This window comes from Solenopsis invicta, chromosome 3, assembly GCF_016802725.1.
Source record: "Solenopsis invicta isolate M01_SB chromosome 3, UNIL_Sinv_3.0, whole genome shotgun sequence".
In the NCBI taxonomy this organism is placed as follows: domain Eukaryota; kingdom Metazoa; phylum Arthropoda; class Insecta; order Hymenoptera; family Formicidae; genus Solenopsis; species Solenopsis invicta.
Genome location: NC_052666.1, coordinates 29,500,534 through 29,521,783, shown reverse-complemented (window position 1 = coordinate 29,521,783; position 21,250 = coordinate 29,500,534). Strand labels below are relative to the sequence as shown.

The 21,250-nt window shown below is 36.9% G+C and overlaps 2 protein-coding genes across 6 annotated transcripts; one reads left to right on the top strand and one right to left on the bottom strand.

Moving 5' to 3' along the window:
* LOC105199441 (monocarboxylate transporter 1) lies at window positions 1-14,299 on the top strand. 3 transcript variants are annotated; one of them, XM_011166573.3, is made up of 5 exons: window positions 1-2,881; window positions 9,197-9,456; window positions 10,297-10,423; window positions 10,922-11,101; window positions 11,789-14,299. In XM_011166573.3, the coding sequence occupies exons 1-5, from the start codon at window positions 2,853-2,855 to the stop codon at window positions 13,047-13,049; spliced, it is 1,857 nt and encodes a 618-aa protein (XP_011164875.1). In that variant the 5' UTR covers window positions 1-2,852; the 3' UTR covers window positions 13,050-14,299. The 3 variants fall into 3 exon arrangements, with proteins under 3 accessions (XP_011164875.1, XP_039303273.1, XP_011164877.1); XM_039447339.1 differs by lacking the exon at window positions 1-2,881 and adding an exon at window positions 5,468-7,600; XM_011166575.3 differs by lacking the exons at window positions 1-2,881; window positions 9,197-9,456 and adding an exon at window positions 11,198-11,481 and having other exon boundaries at window positions 10,363-10,423.
* LOC105199440 (regulator of G-protein signaling 7) lies at window positions 14,299-20,392 on the bottom strand. 3 transcript variants are annotated; one of them, XM_011166570.3, is made up of 12 exons: window positions 19,694-20,381; window positions 18,392-18,617; window positions 18,100-18,196; window positions 17,932-17,982; window positions 17,673-17,852; window positions 17,170-17,393; window positions 16,838-17,064; window positions 16,490-16,603; window positions 16,224-16,349; window positions 15,874-16,060; window positions 15,498-15,590; window positions 14,299-15,374 (listed from the first exon to the last, which is right to left on the bottom strand). In XM_011166570.3, exons 2-12 carry the CDS (start codon window positions 18,608-18,610, stop codon window positions 15,309-15,311), a joined length of 1,584 nt encoding a protein of 527 aa, XP_011164872.1. In that variant the 5' UTR covers window positions 18,611-18,617; window positions 19,694-20,381; the 3' UTR covers window positions 14,299-15,308. The 3 variants fall into 3 exon arrangements, 2 of the variants coding, with proteins under 2 accessions (XP_011164872.1, XP_011164873.1); XM_011166571.3 differs by having other exon boundaries at window positions 17,673-17,828; window positions 19,694-20,368; XR_005574410.1 differs by lacking the exon at window positions 14,299-15,374 and having other exon boundaries at window positions 15,508-15,590; window positions 15,874-16,089; window positions 19,694-20,392.
* Between the last annotated feature and the right edge of the window lie 858 nt (window positions 20,393-21,250).

Here is a 21,250-nt window from a genome sequence, read left to right as displayed (position 1 = left end):
ATTCTTCGTTGAAATCTTAGATCTTTGAATTTCAATTTTACTTTCGATTAGATTCGGATTTTTTCTCTTCTTCATATTTTGCATCGTGAAAACTATACGTCTCATGTTACATATACGGATTGTTTTACAGGCTCCCTCGGACTTCGTCGAAAATTATTGGACATAGAATGCTATTAATGCTGCGTGCACACAATTCGTTTTTTTTCCTTTTCTTTTAAAAGACACGATGAAGACACGGTAATTCTCTTATTCAGCAACAAGACGCCATTAGTAGCAAGGTCGTCATAACGGTATACATTTCTGTAGAATCCATTAACGCCAGAGAGATCGAAATAATCGTTCGCTTTGGGATCGCCGTTTTGATACCCGAGCTTACAGCCGTACTCAATTTAGACCGTTTCTCCATAAACAGGAAGTGGCGAAAATGCAAATACTGCATTTTTTCGGCTGACATGCGGCTGCGGTCTCACGTCGCGGAGGATATGACACGTCCAGATAAATTTTTCCCTTATCTTGAAGAAAAAAGAAGAGGAAAAAAAACGGGAGGGGGAAAGGAGTGAAACAAACAGCGCTAACTTTTACCGTAATCTCTGGCAATCAATGCCGCCTTCTTTGTCCGTCGCGCCGCGCCGCCGGTTCGAGTATTCCGCGAGGTAGAAAACCAGTTCTCGAGTTAGTGCTTTTGCTTAGGCTTGAACGCGCGCGCGCGCGAGTACGTCGTGTGGTTGCGACGGCGCCGCGCCGCGTCATGGGGATCTGTGCTCGCGAAAAGCAATGCAAGTACGAACATGGAAAACATTATGCTAATAATCGCGCCGTCGTAGAAGGCTACGAAGGTAGTGAAAGGTATGCCGCGTTGTCGAAGAAAAAAAAAAGCAATGCGAGAGAAGCGCGAGAATACCCCTCCGCGCGGCGGCGTCGCGGCGTCGTCGATTCGATCGTATACGTATGTACAAGATCGGAAAAACGCTGGCTGCTTGAAAATTAAACGTTTGCTGTTTCATCTCTAGAGTTCCTATTTGCTCAAACGGGAAGAGAAACAACTATTCTCTTATCTTTTATTTTTCGCAATCGATATATGTACTACGTTCTTTCGTTTGCTTTCCAATGTAAATTAAAAACAAATGAAGAGAATGATATCCCAACGATGAATATCGATATAGCTTGAAAAACAGTTACATTAATATCTGCGAGCGGTGGGCGTAAAACTAATTCTGCCGAATTAAGTTCTTTGAACTTTTCGGTCAAGGAGTGGGTCCTCGCTCTGTCCTGTCTTGGGTTCCTTGGACTTAAGTTCCGTATAATAATAACTACATGCGCGCAGGTAGTCTTCGAGGACGGGCGAAGAAGGACGAAGAAGAAGAAGAAGAAGAAGATAGTGATAATGATGTAGAGGAAGAAAGGAGGAGTACTGCGGGATAAAAATAGCACGGTACCGTCGCAAAATAAAAACTAATGATGCGAACTTGCAGAATGACGATCCCAAGAGCCAGACCCGCCGAGCAAGGGGGTGGGGGGAGAAGCAGAAGGAGAAGCACCAGAAGGAGCATGCACAGAAGCGGAGGAAAAAGGTCTAAAAGAAAGGACAGGATTCGCCTTTGGAGGAGAAAGAAGAGCGACTGAATTCTGTATCTTTCTAGCTTAATGTACACGGTATTTTGACAAAATACCATTGACGATGGTGTTGGAGAGTTAATAGAAGTAAATACAATAAATTTTCGCAATACTACTATGCCAAAATAGAAAACGCAATCTTAAAATCTTCCAATTCTTGCTTTCTCACAATATTTCACCCTTCAATTATCAATTATTAATTAAAATAATGTAATAATTGTAATGTACCCTAACAACACAAGATATCGTATGAATATTCTAGAATATTCCAGATATCGTACGAACATTCGCACAATATCGTGACATCGTGCGTACATTTGTAAAATATCACAATATTCGTTCGATATCTTGTGCTGTTAGGGTAATCTAATTTTTACATTTATAACGATTACTGCATACGATCATTTCTTCTTATTCTTCGCGTCTCATCACAGTAGAGTTAGGATTTCAATTGAGAAACCGTCGCAATGTATCCTTTTGGATCCTTGAAAGTCCTTGAAGAGGTAAACACGATGGATATTCTCGAGATCATATTTGCAAAGTGTATACAAGATGTTTGCGGTACCTAAGTCGTCTTTGGGAATCGCGTCGTGCCGCGCCGCGCCGCGCCATCGGTAACCCGCGATGGTGGGAGCCGAGCAAGCGGTGGTTGTGCATGCGAAGAAATCTCCCACCCTCTCGGTGATCGTGCGCTGGATCACGCTACTCGACCTGTCTCCACCTTGTAGTCTCGCCGCGGTGTACCAAGAGCACCTCCGTGTGGTAGCTCAGTTAAAAGTCGGTATTGCCAACCAGTCGGTCAGCGAGCCGGTCAGCCAGCCAGCCAGCTAGCCAACTCGAAGAAAACAATCCTTACGTGCATACCGTAACGTGCACACCGTGGTGCACACCGGTCTTATAATGGCGCGACGCGGTGACCGTTTTGGTACGATAAAAGTTGAGGGCAACCTTCGGGTGTTCCTGCGCCGGTTCGAGAAGAGCTGAGAAAAAAAGAAGAGGGAGAGGAACGGGTTCTCCGGTGCCAGTGTGCAGTCTAGTCCAAGACACAGGATGATAGCGAACGTCCGATGAGTATCCTGCTTCCCGTTGCCCTCCTGCCAGAGCGAGAGAGAGAGTGAGGAGAGCGAAAGAAAGAGAATAGTTCTCCGCGGGTGACTGAGCTTCGCCACCTCCAACCTTCCTCCACCACCACCATCATCACCACCACCACTACTAGCAGCGGTGAAGACGAAGAAGAGATGTCGAAACAAGAGGAAATGTCTACCAGGTCAGTGCGCCTGCAATTATTATTGTTTTTGGATAAAGTGGTTGGCCAAATAATGCTCATCGATGACTTTGCAAACTTCTGCAAACGTTCCCCCGATATTCAATATAGTTGACTCATCTTAGAATCTTGGATACCTTTATATTCTCTTTAAATCGCTGGATGTGTTAGTTATTGCATTTAATCAACTCTTAATTGAATTCTCTTCACCCTGTTAGAATCTCGATTTTCAATTAGCACGGAATCTAAGATTAATTTGAAAGTTTTGCTATTAGTCAAAGTTTAGGAATCTAAGAGTTACTTTGGGACGTTATCATTATTTTCCTGTGTTCCTAGATTTCTCATTTTTATACAAATGTTTTTACATTTGCGATTATTTACGTTATTTAATTTTTAAAAAAATCTCTTCCATTCTCATATACTTAACACTTTGCGTATATTTCACCCTGCTGTACCATCTGACTGAAACAAACTACGATTATAATACAAAGCTACTCATTGTCAGTCGCATATTGTACTGTAAATGTGTGCTGATATAAAAACAGCAGTTAAAGTATTTTGTGTATCTTGTGTTTAATTAAGTTCAATATTCTTACACGACAGCGGCATTGTGCCATCGATGGACTGTAACGTTGAGATTCACGTGACGATACTGTGTTGTCGACGGACCGCAAAGTGTTAAATATATTAATTTGCTATAATAATGAATAATAATTAAATATGCTAGCTCTAGCACTTGAAGACTTTATTTAAACCCGTATTCAAGCGTACGTGAGTATACATTTGTGTTATAATATTACAATATTATTGAAGTTTATAAATATTGTAAGAAGATAAATGCGGGCATGTCTTCAAAATCCACAAAATGATAAAATTCCTTCCGACTTAGAAACTTAGATTCAAACTGCAGAGAAAAAAAATTCGAGTTTTATTGAAGGAATATAAAAAAAGAGCTTGATGTGTTGGCCAATGCTATTAGAGTGGTAACCTTGCGTATCGCGTGTTTCAATCGTCATGCAATCTTATATATGCTTGATTTAGAATTAGACGGAAACACATATCTCGTTGTTCGTAAATATATCTGTTACACTTTATGTATCGTTTGTCATCGGCGTGCTATTATATTTTGCTTCAGCTGCGTGCAACTTTAGAAATAAATGTATAGATGCGTGCACAAAAATACACATTTTTCAAGATAGATAAAATTGATATACATTTTACGTAGGATTATTTAGAAGGAAGTACAAAAAAATTTCGCTGTTGTTTGCAACGTGAAACTTTATTTAATTGAAATGGAGAAAGGTAACAGAAAGAAATCAAATTTTAATAAATATTTATTTCAAAATGAATAAAAAATAATTTTGCTCAAAAAACATGAATAAAATTTAATTTTGCCCTTCGTGGAGCAAAGTAGTACTTAATTGCAAAAGACTTTGATGTTATAATACTAGAAAAAAGATGTGAGAAGGAACAAGAGTTGCTCAATAAGATCGGCTTGATGTCACAATTAATAGCTTAATCTAGCCACACACACCGCACACTAGCAAAGAGTATGTAGTGCGCAACTTTTAAAAACAACGACTTTGCCAAAAGCAACATGCATCATTTAGAATCCACGCATTACGTACGTTTTAGCTATATGTCACGCGTATACAGAATATAATAGTGATTCAACTCTTTTCTTATTTATATTTTATATTCAGCTTCATTCAAATAATGAGAGAAGTCTAAACATTTTATTTACCAATAACGAAGCGTACGCATCGCGGAAGAAAACACCTGTAATTAATCCTTTAATAAGGGATGATTACCGGTTGACTCTTTAGCTTCACCGCGCGCGTGTCGTGTGTGCGTGTATTAACGTATCCACCCGTTACCTTCGTATCGGAACGTGTTTCTCCTTTCGGATTCTGTTTACGGATATTAATTCATCGTAATGCTTCAAGGCGATTGAACGTTAACGAGCGTGCCGTTTGTTAGTGCCGAGAATTGCCCACGCTATTTCATGCGTGCTATGGCGACAGAACGCTTTAAATTAATAAGGCTTGTTATACACCTGGCTAAGTCGATGTTCGTGCGCTGGGCCCGTAAAAGCCAGTATCAAATAAATATCGAGTAAAATTTGAACGTAAAATTATTCAATGCGATAAAGATTTTTCGCTGTTTACGCCGCAGCGCCATTGCTGCTTTTTTACTGAATGAATGTTGAATTACACGATATAAAATCTCGAGAATTTCTTATTACACTTTACAGTCGCTTTATTACAAACTAGACAGCTCTATCATTTGCTCGTTAATTGATATTTTTCTCATAATGATTTGCAAGGAAAACTTATGTATAATCCTTCTTAAAGTAAAATTTAATAACGTAAATAAGTCGAGTATAAAATGCATCGAAATTGAGTGCGCAATAAATTAATTTTGTTGCATAGATATTGCTAAATTCTCTATATTAATTATTAATAATTTTATAATATTTTTAAAAACGATTGTTTTACTAGCATAAAAAATAAGTGTGTAATTTTGTTACAGATATTAATATTACACTACGTTTTATTTTTTATATACACAGATTGCAAAACTATTATTAACGCTTATCAAATACATAAGTTTGATGACAGAGTGACAATATAATTATATTTGGTATAATTTTACAGTTTTTCTCATTTTGCGGCTTAAAATTTGTACATACATCATACTTGATTCCTGATACTTGATCAATCGATTTAACAAAAACAATTAACATTTTTCAGAATGTACAAACAATTTTGCCAGAGATCGAAAGTAGATCGAAAATTACTAATGTCTTTTATTCACTTTAATTTTTTTCTTACTACATACAAAAAGTAAGAGTGAGAAAGTATTTCAATCGTCTTGTGTAAAATTGATGTAAGTACCTAACGATTGAAAAACCATAAGATTTCTTAACGACTCGGTTTTTGGCTTCAACAGCGACATTAACCTTTGAAGTATAATGATACGTTCACATTCAAACTTTCGGCCTTAAGAGCGTATTAATAGAACCGGTTATTTATTCACTTGGCAGCATATGTTCTGGAAAATGTTCGGTGTAATTTCGTCAGAATTATTCAATTATTCATCTTCGATTACTAAAAACACAAATCCGCCCGGTTGACCCGGGAAGGCCAATGTTCACGTTTGTATTTTTCCTATATTTTTGTCTATTTAAAAGATTCGCGAAATGTCCTTCTTCGATGTTTGCCTCGCGCTAATAGAGAGCGTGCTCCTTTGAACATTTCCGACTTCTCTTATATCGTTTGATGAGGCGGTTTTTTTCCCCCCGGTTGTTGTACCTCACTTACGAAAACGCAGCGAAAGATTCGGAGAATTTAAATTCGGAACAACAGCGGAAGTTTAATGAACGACAAAGTTTAGCGGGAGTCTAAAAAGGATTGAGACAAGTTTAGCAAGTTTCGCAGAAATAGACGTATCGTTCATTTGAAAACGATTTGATCGAAACGAGATTACATCAGACACGAGTCACTAGCGCTAAAATACTGACTTTGATAAAAATGTCAAACGCTTCAATGGAAATATGATCATATAATATCTGTAAACAATTTTTTTTGCTTTTAATTAAAAAAAAAACCCCAGAGATTGCACACGCACGTATTACGAAACCTATTACTTTGTAACACGTGAGAGGCATTTTTCAAAACGTTATTAATGTGAGATCTCGCGAGGTCAATCGGTACCACGCGTCTCGTACAAACTGGAGAACGGCTTGGCGCGTTGCGGCGCGGCGCGGCGAGGCGATCGCGGTGATCGACGCGCGTTCGCGAGCGCGTCCGAGCGTTTTACGCATCCGTAGTAAATGGAATCATTCATAGTATCCAGGCGTTGGTACCTCCACGAGCGATGTGCCCACTGGTAGCGTGGTGTTAGACCGTGTAACCGTGTGGCCGATTACGGGACTTTTCTCACCGTTGCGCCGTACTACTATTGGCACACACCTCGCTCGCCTCGGAACGAAGAAGACGCAAATACGCAAACGCGGATGATCCTCGAGACTGCCAATCAACGACATCCGCACCACCTTGAGAGAACCGGAGAGAATCCAAAATAGCCGAAGAATTTATATTTCCCTCTTGATAGACGTTTTTAATTAGTAACGTTTCAAAGAGCGGAGTTACAGCGTCACACAAGTTACGCGAAGTTTCACGATGCCAAATTTTGTCTTCTCTTCTTATTGGAAGAAGAAAAAGGCACTTGGAAGAAGTAATACTTCCATTGAAGTGTATGAATGATTTGAAAAGTTTCGCGGACCGGTGTTAAGGATTGCGCCGTCAAATTCGTAGAACGCATCCTTACTTTTGCATTATGCGCACAAACGTTTGTCGAATCATCGTTAAACGCCTGGGAAATATATCTACGCAAAGTTTACGTTAAATATCTGTTACCTTATCCTTTTCGCCGGAAGCTCCGGCTAGGCATTTATTAAATTGTCAAACTTCCACTGCGTTTTCAGTAATTTTCAGTTAAATTAGAGGGGGCAGAAACGCGATGAAAAGTTCAAATCTAAAAGCCACGTATTAGTCGTAATTCCAAATTAATGACTACTCGCCACGCGATAGTCGCGTAACACGCAGAGTATCCGTCAGAAACTCGAGTGCGACATTGTGCGATTGAACGTAACGCGCCCGTTCGTCGAGATGCTAATTAACACGATAAAGACGAGACACACACGTACGCGTATACAGCGTGAGTATCTCTAAGTATTTTATTTTTATCGTTTATCACGTGTTCACCTTCGTATCGACACGTTAAACACCGTATCGTTTCGCGGAAACATGATAGGCATTAGATGCGCTTATTGCAATAATTCATAATAAGAAACTCTGGTGTTTCTTCAATTGCAAATAAATTAATAATCTCAGCTGGAAGTGGTTTTTTTTTCATTTGTTTAAAGTTTTCCAAAAAGAGAACTTGTAAGACTTTCCTAACTTAGCACAAGATATCGAACGAATATTGTGATATTTTACAAATATACGCACAATATCACGATATGTTCGTACGATATCTAGAATATTCTAGAATATTCGTACGATATCTTGTGCTGTTAGAGTTGCGATAAAAATTTAACCCGAAAGATGAATTGAATTACTCGAGATTTCTAATAAATTGAAAACGCGATTGATTAATTAATTGGAATCATTGAAGCGCGAAATGATGAAATGTATGTAAAATCATTGCTATTTATTTTATCACTCATTTGTTAATTTAAACATCACATTTAGAGCACATGAGTTTACTTATCTTTGGGTACGAGCGAGAGAAGTGCAACGTTTCATTTCGTAAAATATAACATGTATTTATGATCATTTTTCATTAATGTCAATTAATATTTCAAGAATATTATTTATTATTAAATAACATATACCGTAGCGCTCGTAGGGTTAAGCCTCGGCTTAATTCCGAGATCTCGTGATACCTGACGCGTGCTATCCGCCAAAGTGGAAGGATACGACCAGCAGAGAGTCACGAGAGTCTTGTTCAACGACTTTCATCCTGTATCTTTTTGTATGTAGATATGCAGATTACCGATACGCGCAGATTAATACGTACCTTGTACTCTGTTCTTTCCCACGCAATTAAAATGATTAATCACTCTGTTTTCTTCAACTGCGTTCCCTTTTATTCCGTTTAGGAGCAAATGGAAAGAATAATTATTCCGAACTCGTCGCGAGTTGGTACATACAGGCGGGATTTTTTTTCCCCTCCGGCGTTCGCGTGCGCGATCGTGAATGGTAACCGGGACACGTACACGTGACGGTTCCAATGAACGCGTGTTCCAAAGAAAATCGTATATATTCCGTGCGTGCGCACAGGTGAACGAGCGCGAAGCTGTCGCACGCGGCTGAGTGTGCGAAAAGAAAATCCTTCTGAGAAAGCGTGCGGCCAATAAGCGTGCAATTATTAAAAGAAAGCACGTTATATTCCGTCGCGCAAACAACGCGGGATAGATCTTTACACAGGACGATGGTAATAGCTTACGGCGAACGGGATTTTCGAGGACGACCAAGTTTCGCCGGATCGTACACGTTCTCTCCCCACGTGCAAAATACAATAGGATAATCCGCAATCTCGCGATTCGTCGATGATTTCATCGAACGCTGTCGATTCCTGTATCGCGCTGTTATGAAAGACCGTAATCGCGCCAAGGACGACGCTCTAGGCTAAACTGTCCTTTAACAGCGCGATAATAATCTTTCTCTTACCTTCGCGGCGACGGAAGGCAGAAAGTGTCTATTATAATCCACGCATAACGATCACGTCCCCTTTATGAACGTTTTGCAGTCGAGAATCGCACGAGACCTGCACCGCGGTAGAAAAAAACATGTCGACGAGGAAGAAGACGAGGAAGACGAAAATGATCCCGCCGGATGGCGGGTGGGGCTGGGTGGTCCTCTTCTCCGCCCTCCTCGTCAATTTCCTCATCCCCGGCACCGTCAAGTCCTTCGGCGTACTTTTCGTCGAGTTTCTGCACGTTTTCAAGGCATCCTCCACGGCGGCTTCTTGGATGCCGGCGTTATGCTATTTCCTGTACAGCTCGTTAGGTAAGTAGCTCCTTGCAATAATATTTTATTTAAAATTTTATAGAAAATTTAAAACTTAAAATTTTCCGAGAATGCAGTTCGCGTTTTGTTTCTAGATTCTAGATATATTTGCTATATTTGTAATAAGTTTTTTTTCTAATTATATGTATAATACATACGAACAATAAGTACTCAAAAATTTATTTTGTATATTATCAAATGATTTTTGCTTCCGTTATATACTTTTCGCTGCATTATGCTTACATAAATTTACTTTCCCGGCAAAATTTTTTTATATATAATTATATACAGTTATACAGTTATTATTATACAGTTATTATTATTATATACAGTTATTATTATACATAACTATATATCAAAGATATTCATATTGAAACATATATAATTATGCATGATTTTTATATGAAATTATATACAATTATATACAGGGTGATTATTAATGAATGTTCCCACTTTTTACCATCGGAGCATGATTTACCGACGGACATGTATTTCTAATATATTATTATATTAGAAATTACAAATTCGTGCTCCGATGGTAAAAAGTGGGAACATTCATTAATAATCACTCTGTATAATCATGTATAATGGTTGCACATACTTTCATATATTAGTCATTATATAATTATGTACTATTACATATAATTATATATCAAAATCATGCATAATTATATATAATTATACATTATTATATATTTTTTAATATATATGGACATATTTGATTTATAATTATATAACTACACAAAATTATACATGAAAAATTTTTCACCGGGTTGTAGAGTAAATAAAAATAATATATGATGAACATATTTTGTAAAAATGTAATGCAATATTTTGCAGGTCCTTTGTCTAGTATCCTGTCGACCAAGTACTCGTATAAAACGGTGACTCTCATCGGCGGTACCTTTGCGGCCAGTGGAATGATGCTAAGCTACTTCGCCAATTCAGTTACTTACCTTTACGTCAGGTACATTACCTTTGTCCGTTGACGTTCGAGAGGCGTCGCAAATGAATAGGCAAACCGCAGCTGTTAACAGTTCTGATTTTAATAACCACTATAACGAAATGCTGCCAAAATATTGTGTAACAAAGTCGGTATTGTTGAAACACCTGAGATGGAAAGGCCTCCCTGATTCGCGTATATTACACAACTCCTGCAAACCGATAAAATCCTGCATGTGGAGTACTTACATTGAGAAAAAAAAAGTTGTTAACTTGAATAAATTTTTCAACTTGATTCTTCTTCCGTTCAAGTATTTATGTACTTAAATTTAAATACATAAAATACTTGAACTGAAGAAATTTAATCAAGTTAAAAAATTTAATTAATAACTCTTTTTCTTAATATAGCGCACACACAATATATAAAATGTTAAATGAAACATTTCTACACGCAGAAAATAAAAACTTGTATTATAAGTTTTGATGAAAATAACATTTGTTTTTTTGTTTTTTTCGTACGTAGTTACGGTCTTATGGTCGGGATTGGTGCTGGATTATCATTTCCACCTACGGTTTACATCGTTACCCAATACTTCGTGAAGCTACGAGGGGTGGCGAACGGTCTGTGCATTTCCGGTAGCGCGATCGGCACCATAGTGCTACCGCCGTTTCTGCAATACCTTTTGGACTGCTTTGGATACAGGTAATTTACTAAGAAATTATATATCTCTGATAATGTCTATTTAAGAGAACATCGAGGAGCAAGCATTATTAGAAAAACTGAATGTGAATTATTCAGATGTTCCTCTCGGCTCCTGTTTCGAGAACAAGATATCTTTCTACCGAGAGTGCTTCTACAAAAGACTTAATACATAGTTCCAACTGCTTTCGAGGGATCGGAAAGTACAAGTGCACTCCGAAGCAACTTGGGAAGCCACACGACACAAAATCTTTCGCAAACCTACACCGAAACCTTCTTCGTTTCAAGAAAGATCCCGCAGACGTCGTACAAATGAAGCCTCGTCAATTCGGAAATTCTAATTTCCTCCAGTTGCGTTCGATAGCGGAGAGAAAATCCATACTGTACTACAGATACCTATGTCAATGATATATAAAATGTTTTAATTACTAATTCCGTTGGAAAACCGCAGTCACTTTCCCTATACGTAATACCGAACAAATAAGTATAAAACATAAAAACAACAAATAAGTATAAAACAAATAAGTATAAAAACATTTACAAAAAAAAAAAATCAGTTCAACGACAAATATAACAAAAATACAGCAAACGAAACAGTTTGAAATTCTGTCAAACTATTTCTTTCTTGCCCTTTAAAAATAAAGCTGGATGCATACCTTACTTAAATCAGGTTTTGTTGTCACATTCCAGAGGAGCGGTACTCATCATGGGCGCGATCACGTTGAACACGCTGGTCTGCGGTCTCCTCTATCATCCGGTCGAGCAGCACATGAAAATCGTACCTCTGGACGAGGGCATCGATAACGAAGCTCTGACTCTCGACGAGTCTGTCGGCGGAAAAATGGAATCTGAAAAACTGGGAGGGGACGCGAAGTTCGGCAACGACGAACCGATACGCAAGTTCTCGGATCTTGTGCCTAACGTGGTGCTAGAGTCAACTAATGAGAAAGTATCCTGCAAGCCAGAGAAGAAACTGGATTACAAGGCGAATGACGCAATCCCGAGGTTACGACATGACGTCGTTAAGAACAAGGACTCGCGGATACAGGAGGAGACTCCACGAGAGAAATATACTGCGAAAGCGAACGAGTTTTGCATGACGATTCGTCCAAGTCTTGCGAAGGAAGACGGCGATGATTTGAATGGCGATACGCAGAATTTATCGCGACGGGATAGTGCCATTAGAGAGAAGGACGATAGGTCGCAATTGGATTCTTCGAAGGTGGAGGAGAACCCAAAGGAAGATGATAAGGTGCGCGTCGAGGAAGTCAGACGGGACGACGCGTGCTCGAGATCGGTGAAGACAACGTCGGAGAAGCGCGATGGCGTTTCCAAGAACGCACCCTTCTTCGATCTGAGCGTGTTGAGAGATCCCATTTATTTAGTGATCCTCATATCCAATACCACGTCGGCCATTAGCAACACAAATTTCATGATCCTGTTGCCGTCTTATGCGATCGCCGAGGGCTTCGACAAAAACTCGTCGGCTCTGCTCCTGTCCATCGTCTCGGCGTTGGATCTGGTCGGCAGGATCGGCGGCGCGTCCTTATCCGACATCGATTTTGTACCCAAGTATTACTACTTTGTATGCGGACTTGGTACCAGCGGGATCGCTTTAGCATTGCTACCGATGGCGACCAGTTACACTATGCTGTCATTCTTCTGCGGTCTCTTCGGTCTGTCGTCGGGCATGTATATCGGCATCACGACGGTCATCCTCGCGGACATGTTGGGAACGGAGAAGCTCAGCTCGTCTTACGGGATATCGTTGTTCGTTAATGGCGTGTTGCAGCTCGTCGGGCCACCCGTTTGCGGGGTCATCTTTGAGAACGTGCTGTCGTACAAGCCGATCTTCTTAGCCTTCGGAATTATCTTGATTTTAGGTACCGCTCTCTGGGCGGTGGTGCCGCTCATCAATAGAAACAAAAAGAAGGACGTAGAAGCGATATAGGATTAGCGTAGGTGCGATCTATATGGCGCTTCGACCAAGGTTTCTCGACGAGTTAAACGAGCGTTTAATAAAAGACTTTATGTATTAAAATTGCGACAATTATAGGTTGTTAGAGTTTCAACAATACTCTTAGATACTTTTAAACTAGTGGGACAACGAACATTTGAATCGTTGCATATTTGATACTTGTGTTTTTTTAATTTGTGCTCTATAGGACGAAAATCTGGGAAAGCTCGTTTTTTTTTTTAATATTAGATGTGACATATCGAGCTTTGTATCCACGAATTCAGCACGACATAATTGTATACAATTATCTCCGCAGCAGATATTTATTATCACGATAAGTATTTTTCACGATTCGTGCCATTATTGCTACATAAGATTATGCTACATAAATTGTCATGTAACAAAGGCTTGTATAAACAGCTATCATTGGAGACAGAACAATATTTTTGTATTTTAGTGAAACGTCGGTAATAAATTGTTGTAGAAGATGAAAGGAATATCCATTCGCAAAAACATCCATTAGAAGAATAGACATGTATATATACTAATAAATTTTTTACTATCCGAAAAATATTTTTATCGAATATTTTCTTAATTGTTTCTACGAGCCTTTCTGAAACGTGCACCCATCAAGTTTTTATTACTGCTTGATTCGTAGCTTATTAACATAAGTTTATTTTTTACAAATAATTTTTACTGCCAGTAACAAAATATCATTGAGAGAGAGAGAAGTATCTCTATAAACTTATCTCACGAATAAAAATACCTAAAACATTAGAAAATGACGTAGATAAGAATATACATATGTATTACAAGAGTTCCGTTAGACGACTTTGTGCCAAAGTGATCAGGAAAGTTTCTAGTAGTTCGAATCACATTCAGTCAGAGACACTTAGTTATTAAATTATATAACGGCAATGAATATATTCGATTATATTAAATGTTGAATAGTCAGAAATATATAATGATATATACATATAAAACTACAATAGTTAGATTATAAAAATCATAACAGTAGAAAAATAAATATTTCTGAATATTCTTCATGTATTTGAATCAACGTTTTTCTTTCTCTTTTTTTTATTCAATCTTTTTATTTAATTTACATTGAAACAATGGGATAGTTGAAAATAACTTCAAAACAGAGTTTGTAAACAACATAGAGGATGTCGGTGCCGTAATATACAGGAAAATAAAAGATAAAGACGCATTTTGAATGAAATAAATAATAAATATCTTTTTCATCTGATATATTTTATTGTAGCTTTAAGTTTTTAACTTAATCCTGCGAGTTTTCTGACATAAGTTTTGTGTATGTCGAATGCGAATATAACGGAAAAGAAAAATCTATGGAATAACATCTTTCGTAATCTTTAAAACTTGGGCAATGTTGAGATTATTTACGTAAAGCTATATGCAAAATATATTTCTGTACATATCTGTGCGTGTCTTTTGCTCAATTCTTTTGCTTCAGTTGTTGAAGATACATAATCCTGTATCGCTTGTACAATTAATTTACGTCATACGATTTGTATTATTCTAACATTCCTCTAATTCCTCAGTTCGCTATTATAATTAATTTCATATCCCTAATGCATTTCGCAGATTAAGAAAACGCGTTATTTACACGCATTGTTTCTACTTATTTAGATTATTCAAAAGTATACCGCAGTATTAAATGTGTTTCCTAACAAAATAAGCGTGCGACTCTACGTGAATATGTAATGAAAATACGATACGAATATATTTTACGGTTTAAAATTTTTAAAACTTGATATATATAATTTTGTCTTAACAAAAACTGAATAACAGGTTATCCTTTTCAAAATTTTTGAGTTTATAACATTAAATATTTTGACAGAACTAAATAAAAATGAACTAAATAAAAAAGTGTACACTTTAAAATTTACAAGAATTTATAGTCAAATAAATATCATAAATAATAAATTTGAATTACTGGACGAATGCAAGAATTGATTTGTAATCAATCTTTTGTTATAATGGATTTGAAGAGCGCACAATTTCTCGATAAGATTTTAAGAAAGTTTCGTTATCGTGTATAATTACCGATATATAAAATGTTTAATTACAGATATGTGTCGACAATGTGTAAGACGAAACTAGATAGGAAAAATTTTCTTTTAAAACGCAAATATTTCTCTTGTCAGTTTTGTGCAGTTTTTAATGGAAACAAAAAAAAGCAAGTAGCAAGTAGAATATGTAAGATTATAACAAGTGTTAGAAAGTGGCAGGTTACGAAGTTGTTGTATCTCTTCGTCCTGTAAAGGAAACGATAGAGCGAATACCTTTCACAGAAGTCTGAAATGTTAAAAACAAAGTAGCTTTTGTTAATCGTATGATTTAAATAATATAACAACATATCTTACATGATCGTAATATGATCTCACAAGGAAGATCTCATGTAGAAAGAACAAGTTATACCTTTTTTTTGGATCCATTAAGAAAATCCTTATACATCTCCGAGCGTAAATATCTCGAGTAACTATCACTTTTCATTAGATGATATACATGCGCCTAGAAAATAATAATAACAATAACAAAAGTTAAAAAATGAAAAAAAACTAGAAAATTATTTAGACATTATGTATGACCGTGTATATATAAATTAATTCAAGAAAAATGTACTAATCCTGTTTAATACTCAACTTGAACGATCTGTTCCGATTAATTTTCTATTTCTCAATAACAAAACAATAAATAAAAGTTTAATAATATATTATATATTCTTTTAAAAATTTATATTTTAAATTGATTTTATTTTATTTCTCATTAACTAATTAATAAATTTAATTCATACCGCAGCAACGTCGAAACACCATCGGTCTGGCTTCTCGAGACTTTTCTTGGTAACTCCGTAAGATCGAGAATCGACATTGATGGGACAACTGGCATCCGTGTCCAAAAATTCACGCCATATCTCTTCGACTTTCGTCTGGACGTCTTTCTGCGGTAAAGTTTTCAATTCCTGAACGGTTTCCCAAAATCTGCACATATCATAAATGATCTCGTCTTCCTGATGCAAATTCAACATCGTATTATGTGTGTAGACATATATATAGGAGTATACAAGTATAAATACGAGAATGGAAATAGAAATGTTTATCTGAAGGAAAAAAAGAAAACTTACGTGAGATCTGTTATACGTACTTGAGATTTTCACCGCTAAATTCTTTGTCTAAAAAGCGTATAAATTGTTCTCTACCAACGGGATCTTGTAGGAGTTCCTGAAGACTGAACGCCCACCTCTTTACTCTTCTTGTAGGAATTTCTTTCCTGCATAAATCCGTTATAAATATAAATATGCACGCGCGCGCATGCACACACACACACACATATAATACGTAACGTCTAAATAAAATTTGCTGGAAATGCCGCGAAAAATTTTTTTCTCTTTATTATGATAATGTACTTACGCTAATTTCTCCTGCTCCCACATTTCCGGGCTATCGGATATCCATGGATTTGTGAGCTCGGGTTGGATGAAAAAGGGATCGTACTCCGTGTATTGTTCAAAGTATCCGATCAAACTAAAAATATCGCGTATTGATTAGCCTATAAACGCATATAACATATACGCATTTAATGAAGCTTAAATAAATGTAATATTACATCATCGAGCACAATAAAATAAAATGTGAAACGGACACCTTTACTTTCTCTATAAACCTCAAGCGTGGCTTTTACAAACGTTAATACAAATGTGCCCAGATGTACGTATTATCCATTTACTTTGTTAAAAACGAATAATTCTATTGACATACGCTTCGGCTACTTTCGAGACCTTGATGACGGGCTTGTCCAGTCTGTCTTTCAGAGTCTCGATCTCCTTCTGCAAAAATTCTATCGATGTGGTCGCACTCGATTCTGCAGACGGCGATATTCTGCCACCTGCGACGCCCAGTTGCAAATGCTTACTTGGTTGTGTGACAGATTTGTAACTACGACAAGCCTTCTTAATGTCCAGCTCCGTAGTATTTACGCATCCGGGCTGAAAATATGTAATAAAACATAAATTGTTGTCAATCGATACTTGATCAATGAGAACAATTTGTTTGAAAACGTTCGTTTATTAATTTAATGCAGGAAACATTACCATTGGCCGATGTACATCCCAGAAGGCTCTTTCCTGACTATCCAGGACTTTTCTTTCTAATTTATCTCTTTTCTTGTCGACTTTACTTTGCGCTTCTGCCTGCATAAAAATAAATTCCCACTTTCGCGAAAACATCTTTTGTAATCTAGCCAGATTTTCCGCCTCATAATCCGCCAATTCCAATCGCGTTTTATTCTGCATCGTCCTTTTGCATAAATAGACAGCTGTAACATTTAACGTAACACGCACCAACGGGCGTATCATAATACAGCTACGAAAATAACAATAACAAGTTATACAAATTGAGATTTCGATAAAATCGATAATAAGAAAATACTGAGTTTCCTCTCGATCAATTATTTTTGGGTAACGCTGACAAACCAAAAAAACTTAGAGACAATTTTTACATTTATTAAACACGTACGTTCTCAATCTAATTAAATGATTTGTACATAAACGATAGATTAAATTACACTAACGATAATACTAATATCCTTTTGTACCATAATCGGTGTTTTCAGGTTCCCAACAATTCGATGGCCAAAAATACGGTGTTTGAAACCTGTAGAATGTGTTGTCATTCTTTACGGTAAGGCAGTGGTCGTCGATAGGAAAAAAATATCCATGGGATGCCATGAGATGAGCCACGTGAAGAGCCTCTTGATTAACACACATATTATACGCTAGATTATATTATATTAATCACGTAAATGTAGGATCTAACAATTAAAATGTATAATACCAAGAAAATAGATTTTTTACCTTGATCATCTATTTCCATGCTCTTCATCATCCACGCTATAAGATCTGTACCTGAAGTATAAATTATAAATTATTTTTTTTTGTTAAGCCTTTTGTTCTCCTTACGATTATTTTGAATTGACAGTAAGAAGTCTCATGCTTAACATACAAACGTTTTTCTGCTTTTACCTGTAAAAACAGACGGTGTCTTCGTCATTAAAGTTTTGACCGTTTTTACGGGCACACCGGTAAATTCGTCCAACATCTTTTCCACGATCGACTCCATCTAAAAGGTAGCATAGTTGTTTTATGCAGAATAACAACGCTTGCAATCCATTGAAATCCATATTTGATTTGAAAAAAAAAAAAAAAATTATTTAAAAAGTAGTTGAGAATAATTTAAAATTGCTAAAGTTGGACTGGTATATTTCGTCGAACGACATTTCATTATTAAATCTTTCAATTTCGATCGTAACAATACCTTTTTGTAGACGAGGTAATTGGGGGTATCTTCGGCGCAAGAGGCAGTGACGTTGTACGTAGGAGTATTGGGAGACAAATCCGGAGAATCATTACCGTCCTCATTCTTTTTATCTACATCATCGACATGCTCGGGTACCTTCTTGCTGCTACTACTGCTGCTACTTTTCTCTAGTGGTTTTCGGCGGCAAGCCGACTTTTCGGAGTTCATAGTTACCATATCCACTCTACGTAAAATACAACGCTTTTACAACGTTGACACGTTAGAGACGTTGCGACGAATAGAATTGATATATAGAATAAATCTGAATAATTAAGACATGCACAGATCGTAATTGCACACAATGCAATCGATAAAACTCAAATTTTACGACAGATTTAAAAAGTCTCACGAGTTCAAAATAACATTAAATTAATCGATTAAATTAATTCGAATTTTATTCTTGAAATTAGTAAAAAAATCTAATTTCAGTAGACAATACTTTTTAAATATTTAAAAACGTTTAAAAAAAAAACATTGCTGATTGGGAGAGAAAGAAACGTCGAATAGAAGAAAATTAAAATGATATTCAAGTTCTTAATTTTTTTACAGAACTAGAACTACATTTTTTAAAATTAAAATAATATATATATTCGATATTTAGCGCAATATCGTTCGTTGAACACGATACTGTAGAAAGGTCTCAATGTGTTCTGAATATATTCTTGCGCAATTTTTCTCGCGTGAGTAAAGTTTCCACGACATCGATCCCAGCGACCAATTATCTAATTACGATATAAAAGTTCGTCCCGCAAAACCTGACGGACCATTTTTTATCCATGAATTCTCCCAATTTCTAGAACTTTTTTTTTCAATAAAATTATCAAAGGACCGACAAAAAAACATTCTCGAGTTAAAAAACAGCATTGTCCAAGATTAATTGGCACATGAGACAGCATCTGTTGCTATGGCCTATTTCACAACCATCCCTCTTCGCTATCGCCGGATGCTCGGAGGAGGGTGGTGAAGGGGATATCGGTGAGATATTGTCTCTCATACGTCAATCTCGGATGTCAGGTAGAAACGCAAAGACAAAAGAACAAATCACGCATGAATCGTGTGTTTTATATCTTATTAAAAATAATTATTAAATATTTCTCAGTATTCTTAAAAATAATAATACTGATACTTCAATGTAAATCATGATTACCAATACAAGAAAGATATTGACAGAGAAAATTTTTATTCAATCTAATATTTTTTATTGAAGGAAATATTTGCACGTGAACGACACTGCTTTTTATATTCAGATTGAAAACTTACCTGAATTGTGACACCTTGATCCGCCAAGCTGTTCTTGAATTGCGCCAAATTCACATACTGCCTAACACGAGATTTACCGATGCATCCTCAGCCGTCCCTCATCGTATTCATAAACACCGTAAATTTGTACGATACTTATTTTAAAAAATTTTAATTTTGTCGCTCAGAGAACAATACAACGAAGGTGTATCGAGTTTACAGCATCCGACTCGGGATGCGTGGAGGCGTCGCGCGCCAGCAACCCTTTCACTGTGCGTCGCACAACGCGGAACACCCTCCTCGGAGCATAATCCGGGGAAGGAACGTCATATTTCCATCCGATCGAGGAACCTCCGGAACGAATCTGAGAGCGAACGTTCTCCAAATTTCATATTTCTTCGCACTTCGTGGAGGAGCGACGTTTCGGGCTCGTACGATTAATCATAGACTTCCACATCCCGAATAACGACACGAAAGAGAGAAGAAACGGAGGGAAAGGGAGAAAGAGCAGGTGCATTTGCGATATAATCGCACCTCTCGGTGGCTCGCGTGTTGACCCATGCGAAGAACAGGTCAGGATAGTAGGGGGTAAAGGTGTGCGCGCGCCCCTTTCATGATCTACGCAGCGGTTTGCGTTTCCTAAGGGCGCACGTTAGATTGACTGTCCTCATGCCGAGGCTGGCCGAGGCTGCAAGTGCGCAGGTTTAGAGTGCCGTTTTGGTCTCGTGCCAGGGTGAGGATCGAAAACCCGTAGCGGTGCCGAGAATAACCAGTCGATAAATGGAGACGCGGCTGCGCCTCGCGCCGAATCACAGTATCCCGCTGAAAAAGCAAATATCTCATTTTCAACTTCTACTCGAAGAAATTCGTGTACTTTAACAATTAATGATGTAAATTTGTAAATGAATAAACAGTTCCGATAGCATATATGCATACATATACATGTTGCAATCGTAATCTTGTTCATAAAGTATATATTTAATTAAATAAAAGAAAGGAATTATAAAGCTAATTTTTTAATTAAAATGCTTGGTATTATGTTTTGCTTTCTCTTAAACCTAATTATATTTCAATACTTTGTCGATTTTCGTGACTTTTGCCAAATTTCTCAAAAATACAGAAAATTTTTAGAAATGCATCAAATTTTTCAAACTTGAAAAAATTCTTGGACATTCTTGTACATAATCGCAACCTCTTTGCCGATTATGTTCTCCTAATGTTTTTGCAAATTTAGTTTTTTTTTTAAATATATTTACAAGTTTCTCATTAATATCAATCAATGGCAATAGGGTTTTATAAGGGTGTGAAATTATTGAGATTTAATTATTAGTATATTAGTCATTAGGAGTAATTGATCATTAATATAGATTGTTTTTTTGTATTGTTAAAAAATTAAAAAACATACATTATTATTAATGATAAATATATAGGATCTTTTTATATAAACAATAATTATATAAACTTTTTCACAAATAAATATTAGATTGTCACTACCAAAATTATGTATACTTATATTAAATATAAATCATTTGACACATCATCTTACGCGTGCGATTTATCTTGCAATTTTTAGTTCTT